Source organism: Centruroides sculpturatus, unplaced genomic scaffold, assembly GCF_000671375.1.
Source record: "Centruroides sculpturatus isolate CEXI.00-Female unplaced genomic scaffold, Cexi_2.0 scaffold233, whole genome shotgun sequence".
In the NCBI taxonomy this organism is placed as follows: Eukaryota; Metazoa; Arthropoda; class Arachnida; order Scorpiones; family Buthidae; genus Centruroides; species Centruroides sculpturatus.
This window is the reverse complement of record NW_019384616.1, coordinates 327143-355000: the sequence shown is the minus strand read 5'-3', so window position 1 is coordinate 355000 and position 27858 is coordinate 327143. Positions and strand designations below refer to the sequence as shown.

At 32.5% G+C, this 27858-nt stretch overlaps 1 protein-coding gene across 1 annotated transcript in view; it reads right to left on the bottom strand.

Annotated features, from left to right (window-relative positions):
• LOC111625377 (long-chain-fatty-acid--CoA ligase 5-like) overlaps nucleotides 1–27858 on the bottom strand; it is a 65290-nt gene that overhangs the window by 1677 nt on the left and 35755 nt on the right. The window contains exons 8-12 of the mRNA XM_023368513.1: nucleotides 19567–19618; nucleotides 12813–12886; nucleotides 12003–12074; nucleotides 5795–5929; nucleotides 1832–1914 (exon numbers count right to left, since the gene is read on the bottom strand). Coding sequence (XP_023224281.1) covers nucleotides 1832–1914; nucleotides 5795–5929; nucleotides 12003–12074; nucleotides 12813–12886; nucleotides 19567–19618 — 416 coding nt within the window. The remainder of the gene's footprint in view (nucleotides 1–1831; nucleotides 1915–5794; nucleotides 5930–12002; nucleotides 12075–12812; nucleotides 12887–19566; nucleotides 19619–27858) is intronic.

Below are 27858 nucleotides of genomic sequence, written 5' to 3'. Positions count from 1 at the left end.
ATTGTTGTCACCTTTTTCTGCTATTAACTCGTTTAATCGATTGTTGAAGCGATTATTCATAACACTTAATGATTCCTCCATGATCATTACTTTTGTCAAAGAAGAAAGATTAACTACTAGTCACATAAATTTAAAATTCGGTACTAAATGCAATACACATGAGCAAGTAAGATTGGCTAACGTATTTCGGATGATCACTCCTCAACGTATTATTATCACTTTGCCTGACTAGATGATAGCAGTGTTCATAATGACCGGTCAATTTGATAAATTATTGAAATTTATTACAATGCCCAACTTTGTTGGTCATTATTTATAATGCCCGGGCATTATTCATAATGCCCATATTAATCACTTTGTCCATAACATATATAAAGTATAAATAATATAGTAAACAAAATAACATGATGATAATCTTTCAATTTTTAGGTAAAAGCAGATTTCAGTTATTTTTAATTTCAAAGTTGGAAAAATCCTTATGATATATAAAATAGTTTTTTTACTAATATGAACAGCTATTAAAAGATAATATAATATCACTTATATTTCTAAATGAAACTTTGCTTTGCCAAGAGTGAAATAGTATTTTCTTAATAACCATAATATTGATAAAAGATTATTTTTCTCAATAACAGCTATTAACTTATTACAAAATTTCTTTGGTTTGATGACATTATTTCTATTATCAGAATAATACTAAATTCATAAATATATAAACAGCCAAGCTTAAACTTTATATTAATGAAATATCTAAATGCTGGATTTTTTTCAGGCTTTAAAATATAGTGAGTGGTTGATTATATCTTTCAAATTTTAAATTGGTTTGAAAGTGAAGAGTGATTATGATAGTGTAACTAGTAAGGGTACACTTAACGGCCAAACAGAAAGTCCGTTGTTTGCAGCGTCTGTTATTCAAGGCGTACGTTATACGAGGCACCACTGTATCTATATAACAGGTGATCATAATTAAAGTATATCTAACAATATTGTCTAGAGATATTTAGCAGGCCAAATGCTAAATACACAATTAAAATAAATACTGTATACATTTAAAATAAAAGATTTAGCTTGACTACAGAGTGTTTTATTTTGTTACAACCAACACAATAGAGAGGTTGTGGCGAGAGGAACAAACATTAAACTTGTACAGCAAGCAGAAGTACATGTTTGACATTTAAACTCCAAGTAAAACATGTTGCACCATATGTTCATGTCACACACTGACTTATGGGATATTGTTGAAAAATGACAGAAACGTTTAACAACAAATGTTACCAGCGAAGATAAATTGGTCGCAACATTGGTCGCAACCTCTCTAATATTACTGGTATAAGTGCCGGCCCGAGGCAAATTTTAAGATGAAGTAAGATCCTATTATGGCACCCCCCATGAAAAGTGAAAAAAATATTTTCTCCTTTAATTTTCTTTATCACTGAGGTACTCCCTAGGACTTTGCGCCTGGAGCAACTGCTCCAGGTGCAAAGTCCTAGGCCTAAAGCAATAGGCGCAAAGTTCACCTATGGTAGGGCCGGCTCTGACTGATATACAAGACAAATAAAATGTGTTTTTTGTTTGTTTTACTTTGTTTAACAGCATAACTTTTCATCATTTACTAACAAAATCAAAACTAAAGATGATATTATCACTTTGCTTCATTAAGCACAAAAAAATTCTCTTTGGCATTGTTAAAAGTGAAATTCCAAGCAAAAATGCCTGTTTGGTCAATATTAGATTTTTTGGTTTACCCATTTATGATAATATTAAATACTTTTTTCTAATGAGATAGTCATATAGTAAATAAATTAAATAACTAAATAATAATTACAATTACCGTTTTAGCAAACTTTCCTTTCTCTTCAATGCAATATTCCAAAAATATCTCTTTACAGGATTCTTCTTCATGTCATCCATAATCTAAATTAAAATTAATCTATATGTCATGAAACATATTCCGCAAATTGAAATAACTCAAAAATGAAAACTCAAATATATTTTATAATTAACATATTAGAAATAAATAATGAAAAATAAAATAATTTACTCTTTTTTATTTCAGTCATAAAATTTTACACAATAAAAACATATTAAGATCATAAAAATAAAGTATTCAAGCATTTTTTTAAATTAATGTAAGAATAAATAAGTCCAATAAATGTAATATTTACTTTATTTTACAACTTAATCAGTAACTGAAAATCACAAAAACAAGATAACTATAATATGTTTTAAATATACTAATAATAAGATTACATTTGACAATTTATGTTGTTAGAAAATGGTATTTAAATTAAAATGCAAAATGTGCAAATCAATCATTGATAAAACAAATAATTTTATCTATACTAATATTATACAGAGGTAATGTTTGTAAGTAAGTAAGTAAGTTTGGATGTAGTGGGTAATCTCTGAAACTACTCATCCGATTTTAAAAATTCTTTCACCAATATTTAGAATGGAACTTCAGGGTTGACATAGGCTGTATATTATTCCAGTAAACATTCATATAAATTAAAAGATATAATCTAGGGCTATGGCTTTTATGTCAAACAGATGGTGCTACGAGTACGACACCCTAAGCTTGCTTTTCTGTGAGGCAACACATCGAATGCCGAAAATCAATTGGGCTATTCGATGTGTTACTATATTGGACATTGGGTTTGGAGATGTTTATTTCTGTGAGGCATTATGCTTTTCTGTGAAAATGAACTAAAGCAGATCATCTTCTATCTATCTATATAAATAAAAATGTAATGTTGTTTGTTCCTATCGATTCCTTTGAAATTTAGACACAACGCTGCATTCGAATACGCACATGTTTTTATATAATATACATGTCGAAATTCCCCCCACTGAAGGGAGAAGGTTAGGATTAAGGCTTACTATAAAGAACTCTGCTTCTATTTATACTATTTTAGATGTGGTTTCTTGCAGTTTTTATTGCGTTTTAATAGGGTACGTCAACAGAATGTACACTAAGAAGGGATTTTTCGATATTCCCCCCGTGGGGGAGAGGGACAGGATTAAGGCTTGCCGTGAAGAACTTGGCTTCTATTATACTATTTTAGATGCAGGTTTTTGCATTTTTGATTGCGTTTCAATAGGATACGTCAAGAGAATGTACACTAAGAAGAAATTTTTCGAAAAATTTCCCCCCACGGGGGAAGTGTTATACATTTATAATAGATACATTTTGAGCCACAACAACACGTGGTGGGGTCTGCTAATTACAGATAAACTAACAAGTAAATGGTTATGAATGTTCCAATGCATGCACTGTATTCAAGTCTTCAAAACTTTTTAATAAGTTATGATAACTGGAAATAATTTAAATGCTTGTTGTTTTCAGTTTTAATAGTATTTTGTAATTTTTCATCTTTCAAATTATATTTTATTTCATTGCAAGTAAACTCAAAGTTGTAATACATATTTAATTTTTAAAATGTGTGGGAATCCTTAATTTAAAATAAAATTTTATGAATGAAATTCAAATATATCATTGAATATATTAGGTTGTAATGTTACTTAAACCTTAGGATCTTCTATTCACTAGTCTCTTCAATTTCTCTTTTCACTACCCATTTTCATGCTTCTTTGTCAGAGTCATGGAAATGGGTAGAAAAAAATATAATTAGCACATTTTTAAGAGGAAAAAAAATGATTCATTTAAGGAAAATCTCACAACAGAGAGAGCTACATGGATCACTACTGTTTATATACTTTATATTTTTAGAATTTGATGGATTTTGAATGGTTTTGAATCAATGTACTTCCAAAATTTTAAGGACAGTTTTGCAATTTTGCCTAATGAGGAGCTTCAGAAGTTCAAAAGTACTTGAGACTGCATTTAAAAACTGTTTTAGTTAATTTTCTCCATTAAAGTAGATTTAGCCTAATGTTTGAATTATTTGGAAATTTTTTTAATATAAAGAAATAATATTCCTGTACATTATTTAAGAATTTAGACTACTTAAAAACTGTTTGTTCTTTTAACTTTGTTCTAGAATTTAAATAATCAAATGCATTCTGAAGACAGAGTTAAACTAATACTTAATATTTTCTAGAAAATAAAATTTCAAACTTCTGACAAGATTGTTTTATTGCATTGTAACTAAAAAATATACATATTAAAAAAATTCTGATATTCTGTGGCTGTAAGCCATAATTTTAAGTTATTATAGATTATTCTAGATGGTAGTTTCTGCCCTCAATTCTTATCATTTCCTGTTTCTAGAACTTTCTCCTGCTCTTTATTTCTATTTCACTCTGTTGTTGATTGACATTCTGAACTGTCCCATGGGGAGAGTAAAAGCCTGAAGGCACAAATGGGAAAATAATGGTTTTTCGAAGAAGGGAGAGGAGAGCAGACACAAGAGGGAGACGATGGAAAGAGGTCAATCCAGACCGTAGTGAAGAACCTAATAGTTTTCTGAAGGCTTCATGCCACCAGAGTCCTAAGGCTTAAGACAATCATCAATGAAGACAATCTCTGTTATCCCCAGAAAAAAAGGTATATGACAATCTTTCCAAAAGGGAGGATGAAATCCCACTGAGGAATCAACTAAAATAGTCATCTCAGAAACAAAAGGATCAACTGAGTACGGGTATCCCCTTTCCTTTCTCTATTCTCTTCTATCTTAAATTCCCATTCTATGTCTTTAGGTATAAGTTAGTTTTAAGTTCGTTTTAAAAAGTAAATTTTTGTAATAAATATCATATCTTTATTTTTTTATGATTGTAAACATAAAAACTTCTTTGTCACACAGGTCCACATGCTGGACCCTTTTGTTCTTGAGCTTTGGATGAATGCTCTAGAATTGGTATCCGAATTCTTTTTATTGTGCATTATGTTATCTCAATAAATTTATTGTTATTTCATTTATACTGTCTCAATATTGTTGTATTATCATCTTAGTAGCAATTGGGCACAATTGCACTTTTCACAATTGCTTCTGAATTGAAGTAATAAATCTGATTCAATTTTCTCAATTATGTACTCACAGCTTTTTACTTTCTTGGTGATTTCCAAGTACACATGAAAAAGAAGCTGTGTGTGTTAGAAATTAATTATATAATTTTTTATTAAAAATTAATTTACCATAAATTATCTTTTATTTATTTTTTATTTTGTTATTATACATGAATTTCAATTTATTCATTGTTAGCAAATGCAGTCAAGATATTTGATACATTTCACTAATGATGCAAAAATTATATTATACAAACTTAATGAAATATATTTTGATTTTACATTTTAATTAATTAAATTAATCGCTGATCTAAAACAAGCAAATAAATTTCTTGGAATTATTTGTAAATTTAATCTAATCCATATATAAGATTATTTTTATACAGTTAATTTTAAAAACAAATTTAAACCATAGTCCAATAGTCTATTATCCAAAGATCTAAAAACTGGATTATTTAGTTATAATTTAAATTTTAGATCTTTGGTTAATTAATTTGTTATATTTCAGAAATTAAATATATTCCATATTTTTATTTAAACATTTAAATTAATTTATAAAAAAGCACACTAAAGACACAGACAGTCTTTTCGTGTTAATAGTTTTTTAAAACAAAGGTAACATTGACATTCAATGAACTGCTCAACCCGTCTGAGAATATTGTCGCAGATTATTCTTTGAGATAAAACCTCATAAACCAGCTTGGCCCCTATGCCCCTTAATAAATAAATGTAATTTTTGGTGAGATAAAGTAACTTAATAAAACTTTTACTTATATTTTAATAATATTTAATAAAATAAAAGAATGTAGTTTAATAATATATACTTACAATACTATATAAGCGATTCATTATTCTTGGTACTAAAGGCAGCATTGTTGGTTGGAATCTTAATATGTCATCTAATACATTTTTAATATCACCACTATAAAAACCAATTTTTCCACCTTTGTGTACTATTGTTAACTAGAACAATATATTTAAATTATGATTTAATTAAATTTCAAATGTAAATTATTCAGACTATATAAATTATTAAAATACAATTTTTTAATTAATTTCTAATATCTGTCAAAAATGTGGAATACAACTGTTTTGCAGGCTAATTTCATTAGAATGGATTATTAAGCTTTCATGAAATAAAAATGTGGAATAGATCATAGGTCCTCTGATTTGTGAAAGTCGATCATTCCCACTATATTTTAGCCAGGCATGTGATAATAGAGATATTGATAGCTGGATGTACAGAGCTTAAGATTTATATACTGTTCTTTAGAGCAAGGGTGGGCAACCTTTTTTATAACATGGGCCAGAATAAATTTTACGTTTTTTCCGCGGGCCATAGTAGTTAATTGACACCTTGTGACCTGTAAATTTTTAGTCTGCAAATATGAAATAAATAAATAAATAAATAAAAAGAAATTAATTACTACAGTCGACCCCCCTATAACACTGTTGATTATTCCGTTTTATATGAATTCCATGTTGTATGAGTCACTTAGATTTTACAAATGCGTGTGCCGGGCTGTGAACGGCTCACCTATTTGTAAAATCTAAGTGACTTTAAACACAATAAAAACAGCACTATGTAGTTGGATACGACAGACATTACATTTTCTAATTGCATAGCTTTTGCACATAGATTTTCTTGATGGATGATGCGATGAGATATAAATAATTTAGAAAAATTCTGTTCTCCCATTTTTTGTTTGAATAAGGAAATGACTCCCTTATTTTTTCCTGTCATTGCTGCTGCAACACTTCAGAAAATAATATTCAATTTAAACTAGACGAATTATATCGAAATATATTTATTTATAATTTCTTCTAAACATCTCGCGGGCCGGATAGAAACTTTTCACGGGCCGTAGCTGGCCCGCGGGCCAGGGGTTGCCCACCGTTGCTTTAGAGCATGACCACATTATTTTTATAATTGAAAACTTACAACTAAAAACTTCATCATATTACCTGTTTTAGAGATCATTTTAAATATACAAGTCTTTAGCTATAAGTTTTTAGTTGTAGTTTCTAGTTTTCAAATTATACAGAGTTTTTTTGGTGTCAACCATTACATATAAAGACATTTATTGGGTTAATGCAGAAATTTCTGGAATTTTCTAGAGTTTTATAGTACAACATCCATTTCTAAAACAAAAATAGTTTATTGAAGAAAATAATTGCTATTACATTCAATTACCTCTTTCCATTGATTGGGAGGTCATGAATTCCTGCTGAATAAAACTCAGGCTGTTTTGACTTTAAGAACTCTGCAAGTGCAATTTTCATCTCATCATCAGCAAACTGCCTTCTATTCAAGTGTTGCATGGAGCACAAGAGATGATAGCTAGATGGTGCAATATCTGAATTATACAGGGAATGAGGAAGAACTCCCAACCAAGATTAAGCAGTTCTACTGGGTTGACCTTGACACATGCCGTACGTTTCTATATTCAACGGTTGACTCAACAGTGAATTTTCCGTTGAGTCCCTCCATTGAACGATCTGATGTCACGTTTTGCAGAAAAAAAGAAACACTTTTGTTGAGAGGTTGCTTTTCAAGATGGCTGACTTAAGTAACGAGAAGGTGGTAATTGCATCTGTTTTGCTAAATAATTAAAGTAACTCACTTTAGTAATTAAAGTAACTCAAATTAAAGAACTCAACGATCCATTTAGAAACGTTGTTCTCTCACCGTTGAGTCAACTGTTGAATATAGAAACGTAATCAAACTTCTCCATAACACCGTGTTATAGCAAAATTAAACAACTACAAACCTTTACAGTGCAATAAAAAAATTATCAAGAAAATGTTCCCACAAACGTTTTCGAATCGATTTAAGGTTCTTCATCAGGTGAAAAAACGTAAATACGTAAAAAATCATTCGATGGAATACAAAATTTGAAAGAGATTCGATTAACGAAATTCATGAATCCTGCAGCTGTCATCATCAATAGGCATGCACATTCTTCCGATGTAAAAGTTTTTTATTTATATAGAATTTTTTCCGTCGTATATAAGCGTTTGCCACGCTAAGGATAGAGACAATTCATCCTTATTGTTAATACACTTGTTGTCATGGGCCGCTTTATATATATAAATCGCTTCAATCCATCTTAGATGCTCGGTATGAGGTGTGATGTGGATGATCCTGGCTTCGTTAAATCTTGGATGGATGTCTGGATCCGTAGCATAACGAGCCAGTGCAGTAGTTACTCTTTTGTGCTGTATGTCAGCCTTGTGTTCCTTTACTCTGATACCTAACAAGCGCTTAGTGGAGCCAATGTATAATAATTCTTCATTACAGCGATGATCATTCAATGGGATGACACATACACCCACATTCAATGGGACTACATACTAGCAACTCATTGTTGGGAGCATCCTTAGCATTACGGAGTATATTAAATACAGTAGGACATCTCCTGTATGCAATGTTAATGTTTTTCTTTTTGGCAATCTCGGAGTACAGCTTTTGTAAACACAGGTTGTAAGTGACAGGAACTCTGTCTTTAGGATCTGGTCTTTCTTCTCCCTGCAATGTAGCTTGTGCGGATACTTGTGGATGATGTAGTTTCCTTGATAAGTTATTTATAAGATTGTGATATCCATGGCATTTCACTATATTAGATATGGTTCTAAGCTAAGATTCTAGAGCACCCGTCATTGAGGAATGAGTATAGGCTCGCTTAATTAATGTGTTGAACGCTGCCATTTTATAATGAAAAGGATCACACGATCCTATTGGTATGTATAGCGGTTCTGCAATAGGTTTTCTGTATACCTTCGTGCGGATCATCGCTCCATCCACATCAATGCTAATATCTAGAAAATGAACATGTGTGTCGTGTGCTTGATCCAGCTCCAGAGTTAAGCCATATTGGTTGTCATTAACCGATTCTAAGAAAGCTAATACGTCTGGCTTGACCTTCCATAAAATGAGGATATCATCTATATATCTCCTGTATAATATGATGTTAGAGAAATGGAGAGGGAGGATTCTTTTTTCTAGTTGACGTATTACTAATTTGCATAAGACCCCTGCAACAGGGCTCCCCATCGGTACACCCCTAGATTGCATGTACTGTACTGTACATCGTGCCTTTGAATTGAAATAACGAGTTGTAGCATAACAGGTGTGTCATCTCTAAGACTTGTTGCTGGAAGTTAGCATCATCCACTATTCTGAATAAGAGATCCCTGAGGGCACAAAATGTTGGAGGAAGAAGAATCGATGGGTATAATGCTGGATGAGTAACTACAGCACTGGCTCGTTATGCTACAGATCCAGACATCCATTCAAGATTTAACAAAGCCAGAATCATCCACACCACACCTCATACCGAGCATCTAAGATGGATTGAAGCAATTTGTATATATAAAGCGGCCCATGACAACAAGTGTATTAACAATAAGGATGAATTGTCTCTATCCTTAGCGTGGCAAACGCTTATATACGACGGAAAAAATTCTATATAAATAAAAAACTTTTACATCGGAAGAATGCGCATGCCTATTGATGATGACAGCTGCAGGATTCATGAATTTCGTTAATCGAATCTCTTTCAAATTTTGTATTCCATCGAATGATTTTTTACGTATTTACGTTTTTTCACCTGATGAAGAACCTTAAATCGATTCGAAAACGTTTGTGGGAACTTTTTCTTGATAATTTTATTTAATATCGCACCGTAAAGGTTTGTAGTTGTTTACTTTTTTATAGAAACATACGGATGGTCTTGCATCATCATGGATAAAGCACATAATGTTTATCTGTGCCTGCTTAATGTGGATAGTATCAGTCAAACGTTGCACTGATGTTTTGAACACTAATTCCAGTTTTGGCACAGTCTTGACCAACATTCATCCACAACATTTTGTGCTTAACTTGACATACAGGTTTTTTTGTTAGATTAAGAATAGACATTGCCTTATAAGGCAGGCTGGTCATTATTATTAGTCTCCTTATAGCATTCAAATTTGAGACAGTGCATTTAAAATTGCAACTTGGTGAGCTGACGATACATTTATTACAATAAAACAAATAATACTATTAATTATCAGTATTATTATATTATTATTAACTATTTTTTACTATACGATAAGTGCTCATTGTTAATGAAAAAGTATTAAAAATTTATGATCATANCATTGCCTTATAAGGCAGGCTGGTCATTATTATTAGTCTCCTTATAGCATTCAAATTTGAGACAGTGCATTTAAAATTGCAACTTGGTGAGCTGACGATACATTTATTACAATAAAACAAATAATACTATTAATTATCAGTATTATTATATTATTAATATTAACTATTTTTTATTCATAAATACTCATTGTTAATGAAAAAGTATTAAAAATTTATGATGATAATTCAATTTTTGTGGGCCCTTGACACTTGGGGGCCCAGGGCTTAAGCCCTATTAGTTCCTATGTAGATCTGCACCTGCATACAGGTACCATTTTTATCTCCTGTATTGATGGTTTTATACCAAATTGATAATTGTAAAGTGCACACATGAAAATTTGGTCACAAGAAAGCATTGACAAACTTGACATATTCTGTACGGTAATATTAACTTTTTAAATATCTTTTCACTTATGATTGTGCACTCAACACTCTTCATTTACATACCCCACAAGAAACTTCTAGCTGCCATCTGTCAGAGAACATTTTTGAATATTCTAGAGGTCTAGAAAATTCCAGAAACTTTTGCATTAACCCAATAATAATGATGCCAAAAAATGAATTTTCTAGTGTCTGTTGTATATTGTATGATAAAAAATAAAATTATTTTATGATATAACCATTTTTATAACTTGTCAGCTATTTTCTCTTGTCTAGACAGATGATACAATAGACTAATACATGTAGTTTGAAAAGTACAGTGATGCCAGAAAAAACTGCATCTCCCATAATTGTTAGATGCTGAAAATTCCACTAACTGTAATAAAATAGATGACATTTGTTTATGATTGCATCATACAAGCTTCTTGCAGCGATGTAACATACAGCAACTGTATCATCCACATTTCACTATAAATAACACATCTAGCTAAACAAGACACATTTGAGTGTGAAAAAAGGATGAGAAACATGTGACAATAAAACGATACAAATAACAGTCAACTGAGGTAATGTCAACTATGGTTGCTTCGTGGATGGTGCATATCCAATCCGTTGACTGGATGTCAACGGATTGGATATGCACGTATTAACAAGCAGTTACCATTAAATATATACCAAGGCAGGTCCTTGAGCACATACAGAAAGACTTGCTTTCTTAGTTCCGAGTCACTGTCCACACATGGTCTATACTGACCCTCTCTCTCCTTCTATCTTCCTAGACCTGACTCCTTGTAGCTTGTCTCTTGTTCTCTCTCACCTGACTTATCTCATCAGTGGCGAACCTTAAAAGTGACTCTCATCCACTCCTGATTTCCCCAGGTCCCCTTTGGGCAGGACCCCTTCCTTTCCCTTTGTACAGTCCACTGTCCCAATCAGGACCCATCAACAGTAAAGTTTAGAACCTTCTGGAATAAAAGAACTGGCCCGGGATGGGGCTTGAACCTGCAACCTCTGCTTGCCGTGCGGTGCGCTTGCCAGTTATGCCACCCGGACCCCGAGCGAGTCTTCGCTTCCAGAATGTATTTAACAGTAAAGTTCCTGTCATGTGACAGGAAAGGGTTAAAGACAGAAGGAAGAAGAATTACTTGAAAGAAGAAGAAAGGAGTTCCTATTCTATGTACAATTATACAAAATAAGCATGGCGGACAGCCACATGAGAAATATTAAAGCTTTGTACCATCAAGACTAGTTTGGTACAGATGACACCAGGAAAGAAAAGTGTTGCTATTGCATTGTAGAGGGATATTCCAGTCACGAAAGCACTAAAAAAATATCCTGTAGCCAGTCTTTTGTTGTCTGTTTGCTACAGAAAACTGTGGGCAATGCTGTTTTTGGCACCACTGTATGTATAATGCATTTAAAATATTTTTCTGAATAAATTCAGTAACTGTTAATAGATTAATAAATACTTACTTGATTAACAATTTCATAAACGTGAGCTGCAGGAAGATAAGATAAAAACTTTTTCCCATCATTATAAGCTGCCTGAAAAATAATAATGCAATTACATCTGTCAATGCTTGATTTCAATATTTAAAAATATTTCAAATGTAGAATTAATTTGCAATAAATATAATACTTTCTTCTAAACAATGTTCCTTTGAAAACAATTAGCTTGGGTTTTAAACAATATTATATCTATAAATTTTTTCATTGTGAACAAGTCTATCAAAAAGGGAAGCTGAAGATTTTTCCCAGGGCCTGGAGAAAACTTAAAAGCCTGTAGTGGTCTATATCCATCCCTATAAATTAATGTTATTGTTACTAATAAAAATATAATCTTTAAGACTGCTTTTCATTACTAAAGAAACATTCTGGGTACCAGTATTTCATTTGTTTAAAAATAGATAGCAAAAGAAACCTCTTCTATTTCTGGCCCCAACTAGCTTTCAATGGCCCTGATTGTGAAAATCTAAGTGAATGATAATTGATAAAATTACAGATATTTTTAAAATTCCAAAATAACAAGATACTTCTTTCAATATTGTGAATTTGTGGCTAATCATACAAGGAATACTGTTAATCACTATTTTCAAAGAATTTTATTGTTGGTGCTATAGTTTCTAATTTACAATAGTGAAAGAAGCATTTTGTTATTTTATAATAATAATTGGAACACAAAATTCATTAAATAATTTTAAAGTTCATTTATGTTCGGAAAATTTTGCATGCAAAGATTTGTTTAAAAATCTAATTTTAGCAATATTTCACACATGTACATACCCCTGAAGCAACTTTTATAGCAGCTAAACAAGAAACAATATTAGAATGAGTGATCAATACTCCTTTAGGTGAACCTGAAATATAGTAATTAAAATTAATTCTTTCAGATTACTATTTTTAAATAACTCACAAATTATTTGAAAAACTTGAAAATATACTGAAATCTCAAATCAACTGATACAGTATTGGTAACATTTAGTTTATATCAGAAATCAATTTTAATAATTTGTTAATAATAAATAACAATCTTTACTCTAGTTAATTATGTTGTGGGGAAGTATTCGATCCCGTATTCCCATGCAGGAAAAAAACAGAAAGAAACTTCAAAAAAATAAATCACACACTCTATGACTCCAATGCAAGGAACTTAAAAGTTTATTTTCGTCCATCCGATAATTTCTCTGTCCTTTCACTATAACAGACACTAAAACAAAGAAAGCAACACACAAAAAAAAAACAAACTCGCAACTCTCTCATCTACATGTCTTCTCTTCTTTTTCTTTTTCAAAACAGTGACACTTCCTCTGTTGAGCATGCATGATATCCCTCTCTCCCTCCTTGATCTGGGATTTTTTGTCATCATTGAGAATGTCCACGCCTTCTTTACTCTGTGGCCCATCCAAGGGGCTGGTTACACAACAGAACATAAAATTAAAAGTTTCAATTATGCAAAACATTTCAAAATCAAGCCACAGACTGAACTCCAACAGCTGGCAAGATTTCCAGTTTCAATACCAAATACCAGCTGGTATCAACACTTTAAGATTGGTACCAATCTTGATATCAGTATTGATACTTTAAAACTACTCATGATACTGGTATCACTACTTGTAATATCAGGACATCCTTGGGCCTATTAATTAAAATTAAAGGTGTAAAAAAGGTAACAGTAGCCTAAGTTTACATAACAAAAGCAAAAGCATAAATTATATATACTGCAAATTAAGTTGAGGGGTTTTAGCTACCTCATAGTCCCCATAGCTACAACTCTGATATTGTGACAATTTTTTCCATAAATTTAACTCAAAAACTTTCCATTATATAAATGCATAAGAATTTTGTTATCCAACACCTGTGGGACTAGAGTACTGCCACATTACTGAATGATTTTGTATTTTTGCAAAAATTCAATTGGTTATATGTAATCTGAATGTTGCAGGCATTGCTATACATTTTATACCAGTATACATTTTTGTATGCTTTCAATTTATTTACACATACTGTTTAAATCACTCTAAAGATGATATTGATATACTGTGTTAAGATTGATTGAAAAGCCTCAATTATAAATATTATTTATCTTAAGTAATAAATAACATTTAAAATTCTTTGTGCATTTATTTACAATACCTACTATCCAGTCAAATAAGTGCAGATGATCTCTTGCAAACTACAAACTGTGTGCATTTGGTGTGATTGGTAATTTTAGTGTTTTTACTTTTTTGTAAAGGAAGTATTATAAAGTAAGTACAGTAGAACCTCGATTATCCGGACTAATTGGGGATGAAGGTAGTCCGGATAAGGAAAAATCCGGATAATCGAAACAAATACTTTAATTTGTCTTTTAATGATAATACAACACGTTTTCTTTTCGATGACATATCGGTAATATTAAAAGTAAATACTGTATTTAAATCGTGATCAAATTTTCAAGAAACAAACGTTCGTATTGAATTTGGACTACTACTGACCAACGCTAACAGACTACCTATTGTTTAAAAGGCCCTCTGGTGGCGCAAGAAGACGGATTTTATAAAATAAAAAGCAGTTGAAACTGCATTTTTATGAATAAAAATTTGACAAACTATTTATCGTTTTATGACGAGTAAAATTTTTTCGTCGCGTTCGCGGCTTTTAAGTAATGCATAAACCTTCGAGGCGCGAGGCCCTTCGGACCGCGAGGCATAGGCGGTGGCCCACGTCGTCCATGCCTTACGCCGCCCTTGGTCATAGAAATGATGTAATTTGAATATAAATTATTTATAAATACGTATGTCAAGTTATATTTTTATTACTACGTAAAATATATTTAAGAGTTTACGGCCACTGTGCCTGGTGAGACGTTGTTGAAACAAAAAATGTTATGCACTCCATCACGTACATAAACAGTATCGTAATTCGCCAAGTGCAAATCAGCAAATTCGTAAAATTTTTGTTTATTTTGAACAATCCGGATAATCGAAAATCCGGATAATGGAGGTCCGGATAATGGAGGTTCTACTGTATTCATATGTATTGCCTTATTGTTTTTGTTATATACAACAAGCACTGTTTATTGTGATTACCAGATATTAGAATCAACAGAAAGAACTCATTAGAAACAGTAAAATCCACTACATTTTAGTAAATTATTAGAATCATACCATCAAATATTAAAATTAATTGCTCGGTATTTCATTTCCTGGCTATTATATATAACAGAGAGAAAATATGATAAATACAAAAAGCACACTGTTTTTTGTGTTTATCATATTATTTTTTTTGACTGATTATCATAATTTCAGACAAAAAACTAGCACAAATAAACTGGAACTATATACTAAACACAAAAATTCACACCTAAATGCTAATTCCAGCAGTAATTGAACAAAAATTTTTAACGTTTTTGGCGTCTTTTAGAGGCCTTCCTCAGGAATGTACGAAACACAAAAAAACAAACTGTTTTTTTTGTGTTTCGTACATTCCTGAGGAAGGCCTCTAAAAGACGCCAAAAACGTTAAAAATTTTTGTTCAATTACTGCTGGAATTAGCATTTAGGTGTGAATTTTTGTGTTTAGTATATAGTTCCAGTTTATTTGTGCTAGTTTTTTGTCTGAAATTATGATAATCAGTAAAAAAAATAATCCCCCCAAGATTTTTACATTTTTGGACTCAGGGTACCTAGAAATGTCAAGAAATGCAAAAAAATGTTGAGGATTTTTTCTGTATGTATGGATGTTGGTGTTTAGGGGATACAATTTTGTTCACTGGGTTTGAAGTTTAATAACTCCTGTACCTTTGGTCAAAAATTTTTAAAATTTTGTAGGGAGGTTTATGTATTGTGAGATTGAAACTATTAAATTTTGTTGGTCGAAGATTGAAGGGAGATAAGGGATTTTACTAATTATTACTATTTACAATTTTCCATAAAACTCATCTCCACTCTCAAAATTAAGCTTTTTACAATTTTATAATTAATAAATGTAAAAAGTTTTAAAAATACGAGGGCTATTTTTTAAAATAAGGTCCGTTTTTTAATAAGAAGAAAAATACTGTAAATATCATTAAAATATATTTTTTCCCATACTCTACACACTTTTATCTACTTTTCTACATAATTTCCATTTTAGTTCAAACATTTGTCATACCACTCAAAAATTTTTAAAATTTCTACTTCAAAGAAATTTGCCACCTGCCACCAGAATTGTTATACGAGGGCTATTTTTTAAATAAGGTCCATTTGTGAATGAGAGTGAGAATGATGTGCAATTGCAGCAGTGTGCATGAACATCTGCTTTCAGCATGCCTTGCACATGTTTAGATGCCATTTGCAGCCGTATCGTCTGTCTGTGTGCTGAACTGTAGAAGTTTATAATGTTTAAGAAAATTGAGTCGCTTGCTGGCTGTAAGATATGATCTGTTATTCAATTTCAGCATGAAAGATCATGGTAACTGTCTTTTGGGACAGGAAAGAAACTTTGTTATTTTATATCCACTAACATATCTCCCCTCCTCCCATTAACAACAAACAGAAAACTTTTACACTATGAGGGCCCATCCCTTCTTTACTTCATGAATCATCCATGGGGCTGGTTACAAGCTGGTTATGCAACAGAACACATCTTTCTTGTCTCTTTCCTGTCCCAAAAGACAGTTACCATGATCTTTCGTGCTGAAATGCCAAGAGGCACAACAATCAATTCTGATGCTTATTGTGTGACCTTAGAAAACGCCGCTGTGCCATACAAGACAAGTGATGTGGCCTAATGTAGCACCATACACAATTTTAGTCTTTTTGCCAGGAAAATTATACAATTTGTTACTGAAATTTTTATTGTTATAAATTGATTTGCTAGCATTACTTAGTATTTAGAACAAGGTGGCCTCAAAACTATATTGTGCTTGAGGTCCACCAAGTGCCTGACCCACCATTACAGATTATAATCAGACAATTCTGGATTATTGACTATTTTTTAAAGGTGTGTGGAATTCACAATAAATCTTAATGTGGTATTGTGTGGAAGAGGTAGTGTGGTCACCACATGGTATGGAAGACAAACAAAATAAGGATACCGTGGTCTGAAGACCACGTGTTCTGTTGTGTAACCAGCTTGTAACCAGCCCCATGGGTGGTTCACGAAGTAAAGAAGGGATGGGCCCTCACAGCGTAAAAGTTTTCTGTTTGTTGTTGTAAAAGTTAATGGGAGGAGGGGAGATATGTGGTTTGAAGATCATGTGTTCTATTGCATAAACAGCTCCTTGGGTGGGCCTCAGGGTAAAGAAGGGATGGGCATTCTCGATGACAACCAAAAAAAAACCCGGATCAAGGAAGAAGAGAGGGAGAATCACACATGCTCAACGGAAGAAGTAGAACTTTTCAGAAGAAAGAAAGAAGAGAGAAGATGTGTAGACGATAGAGTCGCAAAATTATTTTTTTGTGTGTTGTTTCCTTTGTTTTAGTGTGTGTTATAGCAAAGGGACAGAGTAGTGATCAGAATGAATAAACTAGAAATAAATAATTATAGAACTAGAATATACACTAGAATAAATTTTAAGTTCCTTGCATTGGAATCATAGTGTGTGTGATTTATTTCTTTGAAGTTTCTTTTTTGTTTTGTTCCTGCATAGGGAATACACTAAAGATCGAGTACATCCCCACAATAATTAATTTTAAATTTATATATACCAGTATCTATACAAAGAAAAAGTTTGAGGTACAGTCCTGCTCACACCTGGAACTCTCCATATTACAAATATGAGTTCAGATGCTGAATATACTGCACAAAAGTTTGTCACAAAGTTCAACACCAGAATCTATATAGAAAATTCAAATTGTTGGAATCGTTGATTCCAACAATTTTCTGTATTTGAATTTTCTGTATAAATTCTGGATAGTCTCCTCTGGGGACGTCGCTTGCTAGTAGGTTAATCGTTTTATCACATTCAATCAAAAGTTCCACAATTGATGCCTTTGATGGATACGGATTCCGTCCTTATCCTCTAACTAATCACGACACAGAGTCATAAAACTCTCCAAAAACAAAAACTTAAAACTTAAAATGCAACTTTACATGAGGGGGAAACCTCACTTGCAACCTAATGCTCCTTAAATACCTCCCTCTTATTGTGTCATGTTACTAGTTCAAACACAAAAACAGGAAAAAAAATTGAGTAGCTCAAAACATAGCTGACATTCATGCAGTTGCACAGTTGCTGAATTACCAAACATTCTGAATTATAAGATGCCAGTAATAAACTTCTACTGTAATATATTTTAAATATCAAAAGAANTAAGTGTTTTCCAAAAAACAGGCTTCTGAAAATTGAGTGTTTAGCTTATAAGTGTTTGGAAGTTCCATGTCTCCTCAGAACAGCAATAGCTAAGTGGATAAGATACTAGGCACTGTAGTTAGAGATGTAGGTTCAAGCCTTTGCAATTTTAGTTTTTTCTTATGTGTAACATAATTATTTTATTATTTTACAGTATCATTAGCATTATTATTACTGTTATTGTTCCTCATGTTTAAAGCTTATAAACAAGAGATTTTTACTAAATAGGAAATGAAAAACAAAGAAATTTCTGTAGATTTAACTCTTTTATGTTGTTAAAATTTTTATTCCTTTACATTTATTTTCAGATAACTCACTGTCTATTAATTTTGTCCAGGAATATCGTGCGCAATTCGTTGCCTTTTTGTTTTTTTGTTTTTTTTTTTCTTTTTTCTTGAACGATCAATTCGTATTCGTACATGTCTCCAATATCCAATAGAACTAGGTCATCTATCTGTATTTGTTTTTTCTTAATTTAATTACTTATGTTAATCCTACCCAAGTCTCCCTAGTCCCTAACTGTAACTGATTTAGAACCGCCATGCACTGCATGTTCTTCTTCGCATTGCAAAATGACATTGCGCATGCATCAGGAACTTCTGTTTGAGCAAACCTCACCTGCCGTCTCGGTCAGCGATTTTGAAAAGGTGGCAACACTACTTCAGCTCGTCGGAGAATATAGCCCAAGTGGCTGACATTTCCAGACAAACCAAAGAAAAAGAAAGAGTTTTGCTTGTTTTGTGTGGTGTTTTTCTGAGGATTGTGTGTCAGGATATGTGTCATGCTGAATCGGAATGTTTTTGATACTAGATTAACTTCCGAAATATAATTTTTTTTGTTTTATATTTTTTAATATATTTATTTTGTTTGTGCAAAATAAAGAAATAATTTTTAATGATACAATAGCCACAATTATTNAAAAATATATACGTATTTTGGAAATGTTGAGTCGGATTAGTCTAGAATCGATTAATTTTATGGAAGAAAATCTTTCAAACAGCCGTAGTCCGTAAACTTGACACGTGTCGGGTTGTGATTGGAAGGATTCATAAGAAATCGGATTCCTAAAGAATGGAACGTATCTATATCTTATAGGGAGGTCGACTGTACATGATCAGTTATCCAAACAATCCCAGTCTCTAATTGTTTCGGATAATCAATGTCCTACTGTACTTATTCCAAAATAAACAAAAATTTTATTTTTATATATCTGATAAATTCATACCTGTAGTTCCACTTGTATATGAAATTACATATAAATCTTCTGGTTTTGGAGGCTGATAAAGCGAAAAAATTTATTTGTTACTTAAAGAAATTTAAACATTCAAAAAATATATTGTTTAAAATAATTAATAAATCCAGCAAACAAAAAATACCATACAATAAATATGTTAAAATTAATTTTTTTGCTATTTTCATTTATTTCTGCAAGATATAATAGCAGAGAACATTTTTTTTCGTCTATATCACTTAGATTAACTTAAATTTAAAACAAAGATTGCATCTTTAAACTTTGCAATAATTTTTACTACAAGGTTCTTTTATTTCAGCTTTGTATTTTTATATAACAAATGTTAATGACTCATCAAAACCATTTATTATCAATACTTTTAGCTTATACAAGTATATAAACCTAACAATAGTTCTAATAAACATAGTGTAAAACTACGTACATGTAGAATTCATACTATACTAAAAATATACTAGGTATATATATACTAAGAATATTTACTATGAAATATTCTAGAATTCATACTATTCTAACATGGAGAGGGTCAGATATTCAGGTCTCCAATTCAGACAAAACTTGATAAGCATGTAGCACTAAACACAAACTGTTCCTTGTCCAAATAATATAACCCACTTCTTAAGTGTTTTCCAAAAAACAGGCTTCTGAAAATTGAGTGTTTAGCTTATAAGTGTTTGGAAGTTCCATGTCTCCTCAGAACAGCAATAGCTAAGTGGATAAGATACTAGGCACTGTAGTTAGAGATGTAGGTTCAAGCCTTTGCAATTTTAGTTTTTTCTTATGTGTAACATAATTATTTTATTATTTTACAGTATCATTAGCATTATTATTACTGTTATTGTTCCTCATGTTTAAAGCTTATAAACAAGAGATTTTTACTAAATAGGAAATGAAAAACAAAGAAATTTCTGTAGATTTAACTCTTTTATGTTGTTAAAATTTTTATTCCTTTACATTTATTTTCAGATATTTTGCTCATGGTTACATACTATGTCACCACAAATGAATAAGCTTCAGACATTACTGTGCATGGATGAAAAAAAGACAAGTCTGATATGAAAATAGGATAGCACAGTAGCAGCTTTTTTTTAATTGTTAATGTTATGAACAATTTCCTCATGTGCTTATGTTTCTTGTACTTTGATTATAACAATACCATCATATCTACAAAAAAATGTAAAGAAATAAAAATTTTATTTAATGACATAAAAGAGTTAAATCTAGAGAGTCTTTGTTTTTGCTAAATAAGAATTCATGTCATGATTTTTTAATCTCATCTTATAAACTTTAAACATAAGTTATAATAATAGTAATAATAATGCTAATGATACGGTAAAATAATNATTTAATGACATAAAAGAGTTAAATCTAGAGAGTCTTTGTTTTTGCTAAATAAGAATTCATGTCATGATTTTTTAATCTCATCTTATAAACTTTAAACATAAGTTATAATAATAGTAATAATAATGCTAATGATACGGTAAAATAATAAAATTATTTTTTAAAATATGTAACATAACTAACAAAAATTGTGAAGGTTCAAACCTACCTATGATCAAAAATATCAGGAATGGTTCAATAAAATGAAAGATTTGAATTAATTTATCAAAATTTTTTCATCCTCTTTGAAGTAATCCCCTCCGACGACAATACGCTTGTGCCAATATTTTTTCCAATCCTCAAAACATATTTTAAAGTTGTTTTTATGAAACCCCTTCAGGACTCACAACAAATCTTGCTTTATGGCATCAATCAATTTAATAAAAGTGACCACAAAGCAGAAATTTTAGTCAAAGAAACAGGAAAACATGGTACCAGTGGCATGCTGTCCATGGAAGCTGTGGAAACACTGCTTTCCTTGTATTTTCTAAAATATAAAAATATTGTTATACATATTGTTTCATTATTTTCATATTTTAATGTACTGTGATGTTCATGCGAAATGTACGTAGATCGGCAAAGAAAAGACATATCAATAACTAAGTGACAGTATAGTCAAAGTATTTTATTTCACGTATATGAACAGGTTTTTTTCGATTCCAACTCAACATTAATTCATTACGTACAGTGTGAAACAATATTTCGGGAGACAATTACAAAATGTACCATTCACTACAAGTATAAACGGTGACCAAAAACTATGACTAATGTAAAATGCCTATGTGCTAACTTAAAACTAGGGAAAGAAAGATGATGATAGGGAATAGAGAATCTAGGAAAATAGAATACAGTAACGAGTGAAATACTCGGGGTTTTGCTGGACTTTACAATTTGGGTGGGATACCACATCGAATCTTTTTCTGAAAAGTCTGTCATCGTCATCTTCATTAGCTTTCTCCTTGCAACTAGTTACAACACCTTTTTTTTTATCATAACTATGATAAACATCCAATTCTCTTCTCAAACTCTCTCAAATTCTCTAGTCGTCACCTTTCGCAACCTGGAACACCACATTCGATGACTGTCCACCTCGAGGTCTGGGCCAAAAAATGTCCTTCCCTTATCTCACTGGCCCCAGGGCCTTTTTTCTTTCATTGTTCTCCGTGGTTCCAAGAATTGGTCACCCCACCTAAGGGAAAAGAGTTAGAAAGGAAAGTTATGGAAGGAAGAAGAAACAAAGAACAAAAGAGAGGACTAAAACTATTCCTAAACTAGCTGTTAACCACGGCTTTGCCCGCGAGGATTTTGCAATTTGATAGAAATAGCCCTCTCTCGATACTTCACTAACGTGTTTCCCCGAAAATAAGAAATCCTCTGAAAATAAGACCTAGCAGAGGTTTTGTTGAATTGCTAAATATAAGGCTTCCCCCGAAAGTAAGACCTAGCAAAGTTTTTTTTTACTTGTAATAGTCATCAACAGATGGTTGAAAGTGGCCATTGGCTTTTTGAAAGTACAGCCAGTGATTGGTCAGCAGACAACACGCTACATGGCAGGATTTGCATAAGACTATGGCAAGGAGAGGTCGAGGAAACTTCTTAGTGCAGCTACCTTCTTTCATACAGGGTGATCTGTTATTTAAATTACCGCAAGGCCCGTGTATCATATTGCCTTTTATAATTTCGTGAAGGAGAGGATCTTTCACAGGGTCTGGTATCTCTGCACAAATAACACTATCTAATTTATCTGGAGAAATACGTTGCTGTAGCCACAACAAAATGTGTATATGAGGCAAACCACACTTTTGCCATTCGACAGAATATATAAAACAACGCACGTCTCCAAACAAATTCCCCTTTGTTAGAAATGTCATTAATGCCTTAACTTTTAAGTGAAATATCCTAGCAATGATATCATGACAATCATGAGGCTTTTGTCCAGATAGTAATGCATTTTTAATATCATTCCATCGAGGATTACATGTAAATGTAATGAATAAATCAGGACGACCATAATAGCGGACGTATGTCATGGCATCTTGAGTCTTTTCATGCATATATTGTGGTGACCCAGTGAAAGATGACAAAAGCACTACCATCTGACCAAGCTGAGCAACATTAGTATCTTGTATTCCTATAGCATCTCTGAGATGTATGTAACTATCGACTCAGAGTTGCGCCTGGTTGTTTCTGATAAAATTTAATCACTCTGTCTCAATTTTTGCGTACATATCAACTAAGTATTGACTGAAGAGAGATTGACAATATAATAAATGGTTGATTTCCGTTTGTCTGGTCATGATGCATGCGGTAAGAATAAAAGTTCATTGCAGAAATAGTTTTTCAAAGAAGTAACTTTGTTTTTGGGTCAATGTGGAAGATGACAATGGAATAACCATCCTCACCACAACAGAAAAGTATCGGGTATTGCAATGCATCGTACGAACGGTGAACTTCACTAATACGTTGTAATTTGTTGTCATGACTTTGTAATACAATATCTCATTTTCAAACTGCTGTCCAACTATGACCAGAGCTACTTTGCTTGCCGTCAGTGCATTAAAACGTCCTCTATGACAAATGTCCATGAGACAGGTCTTGCATAGAACCAAAACGCAGTCGCGGGTTTCCTTCTACACCAAATTTCTCATACAGCTCGCCATTGTAGTAAACTTCGAAAGTTAACAGAAATATTTGCCCTGCTGCTACTAACTCGCATAAACCTCCATAAGTATGAAATCGCAACATATCGTTGAAGTATTCGACAGAACTGCTATAATTATTTCCATCACTATCATGTGACATTATCGAAAAATCATCCCAGTGACTCATCACGTAACCCACTATTTCTGCACGTACTTCTCTGGCCATCACTTGAGTGTCATACAAAACAAAGGATATTGCTCTAAAGAGGCAAGCTCCATCGCTTATAATTGGAATGATGGTGTGGGGCATCATAACACCATTTATATTTATTATTTCAACAACCATAGTTATTATGTAATTTATAACCATCTAAATGTATAAAATTATTCCATTAAACATACCCCTTATTAGTGAGAATCTTCTAATTCAACCAAACGTTTTCAATCTGACCAATTTTCTAAAACGTTTGCAATTGTTCTATAATCGAACAAATATGTAGTAACAAATTNACTATCGACTCAGAGTTGCGCCTGGTTGTTTCTGATAAAATTTAATCACTCTGTCTCAATTTTTGCGTACATATCAACTAAGTATTGACTGAAGAGAGATTGACAATATAATAAATGGTTGATTTCCGTTTGTCTGGTCATGATGCATGCGGTAAGAATAAAAGTTCATTGCAGAAATAGTTTTTCAAAGAAGTAACTTTGTTTTTGGGTCAATGTGGAAGATGACAATGGAATAACCATCCTCACCACAACAGAAAAGTATCGGGTATTGCAATGCATCGTACGAACGGTGAACTTCACTAATACGTTGTAATTTGTTGTCATGACTTTGTAATACAATATCTCATTTTCAAACTGCTGTCCAACTATGACCAGAGCTACTTTGCTTGCCGTCAGTGCATTAAAACGTCCTCTATGACAAATGTCCATGAGACAGGTCTTGCATAGAACCAAAACGCAGTCGCGGGTTTCCTTCTACACCAAATTTCTCATACAGCTCGCCATTGTAGTAAACTTCGAAAGTTAACAGAAATATTTGCCCTGCTGCTACTAACTCGCATAAACCTCCATAAGTATGAAATCGCAACATATCGTTGAAGTATTCGACAGAACTGCTATAATTATTTCCATCACTATCATGTGACATTATCGAAAAATCATCCCAGTGACTCATCACGTAACCCACTATTTCTGCACGTACTTCTCTGGCCATCACTTGAGTGTCATACAAAACAAAGGATATTGCTCTAAAGAGGCAAGCTCCATCGCTTATAATTGGAATGATGGTGTGGGGCATCATAACACCATTTATATTTATTATTTCAACAACCATAGTTATTATGTAATTTATAACCATCTAAATGTATAAAATTATTCCATTAAACATACCCCTTATTAGTGAGAATCTTCTAATTCAACCAAACGTTTTCAATCTGACCAATTTTCTAAAACGTTTGCAATTGTTCTATAATCGAACAAATATGTAGTAACAAATTTGAATTTAAAATGGTTTGAACATTTGGTTAAAAAATCATAATACGTAAATATTGTACATTTGGAAATTAAGTTACCACCAGAAACAAAAAATCACATCTAAAATAGTACAGTAGAACCATTCTTCCGGTTAAGCCTTAATACTCTTTCTCTTTCCCCTACTGAGGAATTTAAAAAAATCCCTTCTTAGTATCCATTCTCATGGCATACCCTACTAAAACGCATATAAAAACAAAAAAATCACATCTAAAATAGTACAGTAGAAGCCGTTTTTCCGGTTAAACCTTAATGCTCTACCTCTCCCCCATGGGAGAATTTCGAAAAATCCTAGTGTGCGTTTTTCATGACATACCCTAACTGTGTACCAAATTTCACCTCTTTAGGTTCAGCGATTTGCTCTGGGTGATGATGAATCAGTGAGTGAGTCAGTCAGGACAAGCAATTTTATATATATATATAGATTAATATGTACACAAATATGGCATATAGCCACAGTACTTTGAATTAATTAAAATTAATATTTTATTATAACTGCATTGTGTATCTTATTACAAATTTCTATACTACATGTGAAAAACAATGATAAAATTGCCATTGTATATTCGAATATGAATTCATATATGCAAATTCCCAATAGAAACGCTGTATAGTCGAATACAGGACAGCTTTCACGGCAAAAATATTTTAATTGTGTAAAGCAGCCAGATTACAGGCATGCGCTTTACAGAGCACCAACCTCTTGCAATTTTGCTCATGGATGCTACACACCAAAATACTATTTAATGCTTCCAATGATTCTATCCAGGGCCGACACAGCTTTCCTATCATCAAATATCACCACATGCCACTGCATCACACTGTGCCATGTCAAGTGAATACAGAGCTTGCAGAACTGTATTTGTTGAATTTTTGGCCGAAAATTCATAAATAAGAAAAGCATTGTGAGCAGGTGCATTATCATGGTGCAAAATCCATGAGTTTTCTTCCCAGAAATCAGATCATTTTCTACAAATTGCTTCTCACAAAGAATAAAAAATGCTCAAAAAATAGTCTTTGTTCATAGTTTGGCCAGTAAAAAGGAATTTGTGATGGACAACACTATAACAATAAAAGAGAACAGTCAACACAACCTTGATTTTTTCAACTTTAACGTGGTCTTTTCAATCTTGCTTCATCCACTTCTCAAGCATTTTTGAAAAATTGGTCAGTGGAAATTGATTGTTTAGCTGATAAGTCTGGAAGTTCCATAAACTTTCGCATTTGTGATTTAACAACATTAAAGAGTTAAATCTAGACAGATTGTTTTTCACAAAACAGGGTTCACTTGATTGTTGAGTTGTTTTGTGTGTTAAAACTGCGAGCAGGATAAAAACGCACAATCCAGATTAGTTAAATGAAACACAATTAATTTTTATTTACTCGCTTTTTAGGATACAGGTTCTCAGGATACCACTATGCTAACCCCACGGATACTCCACATAATTCATTAACCCGACAAAGATTGCACGCGCGTCGTTCCTTACCGATCACTTAAAACTATCTTAATTAATACTATATTTCTACTACTACTTAAACTTATTTTATATAGCCGGCTTACTCGAAGATTTAGAAGATGAAAGTAAAGAATAAGGAAAGAGGGTACCCAAAACTTGACGGATGCGGTTCCTCGTTGATCGGGGGGCTGGTTAGCTCTGTTCCTTGTTTCACGTAGAGAAGTTAATCCAAAGGGATGATCCTTCTGGCTCCCTTCGGTTGAGTTCCTTTTTCTTCTACGTTCCACAGATCTCCTTTTCACACTACGATGCAAAACCTTCCGGGGAGACGTACTTTCGCTCTTCACGTTCCAAAGTTCTCTTTCTCACCCTCACACGCTATACTTGCCGGGGAGACTTTTCTTTTAGCTCCTCTTCCTTCTCTTCCTTTCTACCCCTCTGAGTCTCCCGATCGCTCCCTCCCCTCCGAGCTACATTTCTTTCGTTGCTTCTCCGGTTAGCCCACCCGCATACCCACGCCAGGGAAAAGAAAAACGAGAACATTCCAGGAAGGGTAAACAAATAGGACAGACAGATGTGAAGCGGGAAGTATACAAGATAAAATGACACAATTATATACGAAATATATGATAAAATATGGAATGTAGCCACATGTGTCAAAAGCATACATCCATGTCTCATCATCCATAATGATGTGTTTTATGAATGATTTGCCTTGAGAAAGCATTTCCTCAGCCACTAAAAAAAACATTGTTATTTTTGGAAAAAATTCAATGCTTTCGGGACAACTCAAGAAGCAACATGCTATAAGCCCATCATTTGAATCTTGTCAAGATCCGAATGATACCAGAACATGTTCATTTAATAATGTCTCTAATTATTAAATGACAATCATTGAGTACCAAATCTCTGACTTGAGTGACATTTTGTTCGTCTACCAGAGCATGGTTCATCTTTGACACATTCTGTGTCAAAGATAAACCACTTCCTTGAACATCTTATACCACTCAAAAAGTGGTATAAGATGTTCTTTAAGTTGTTTTAGATAGACTATTGTCACCAAAGTCTTTTTGCAACATTTCTAGCATTTTTGTATCAGTAATTCCATTGCAAAAACAAAATTTAATGCACATTCTTTGCTCAATTACACTCAACATTTTGAAAAATTATGGGTGCAAAAATTCTTTACACACAAAATAAACATTTACTTGCAAACAAAAACACATGATGACATACAGATTGCTGCTAGA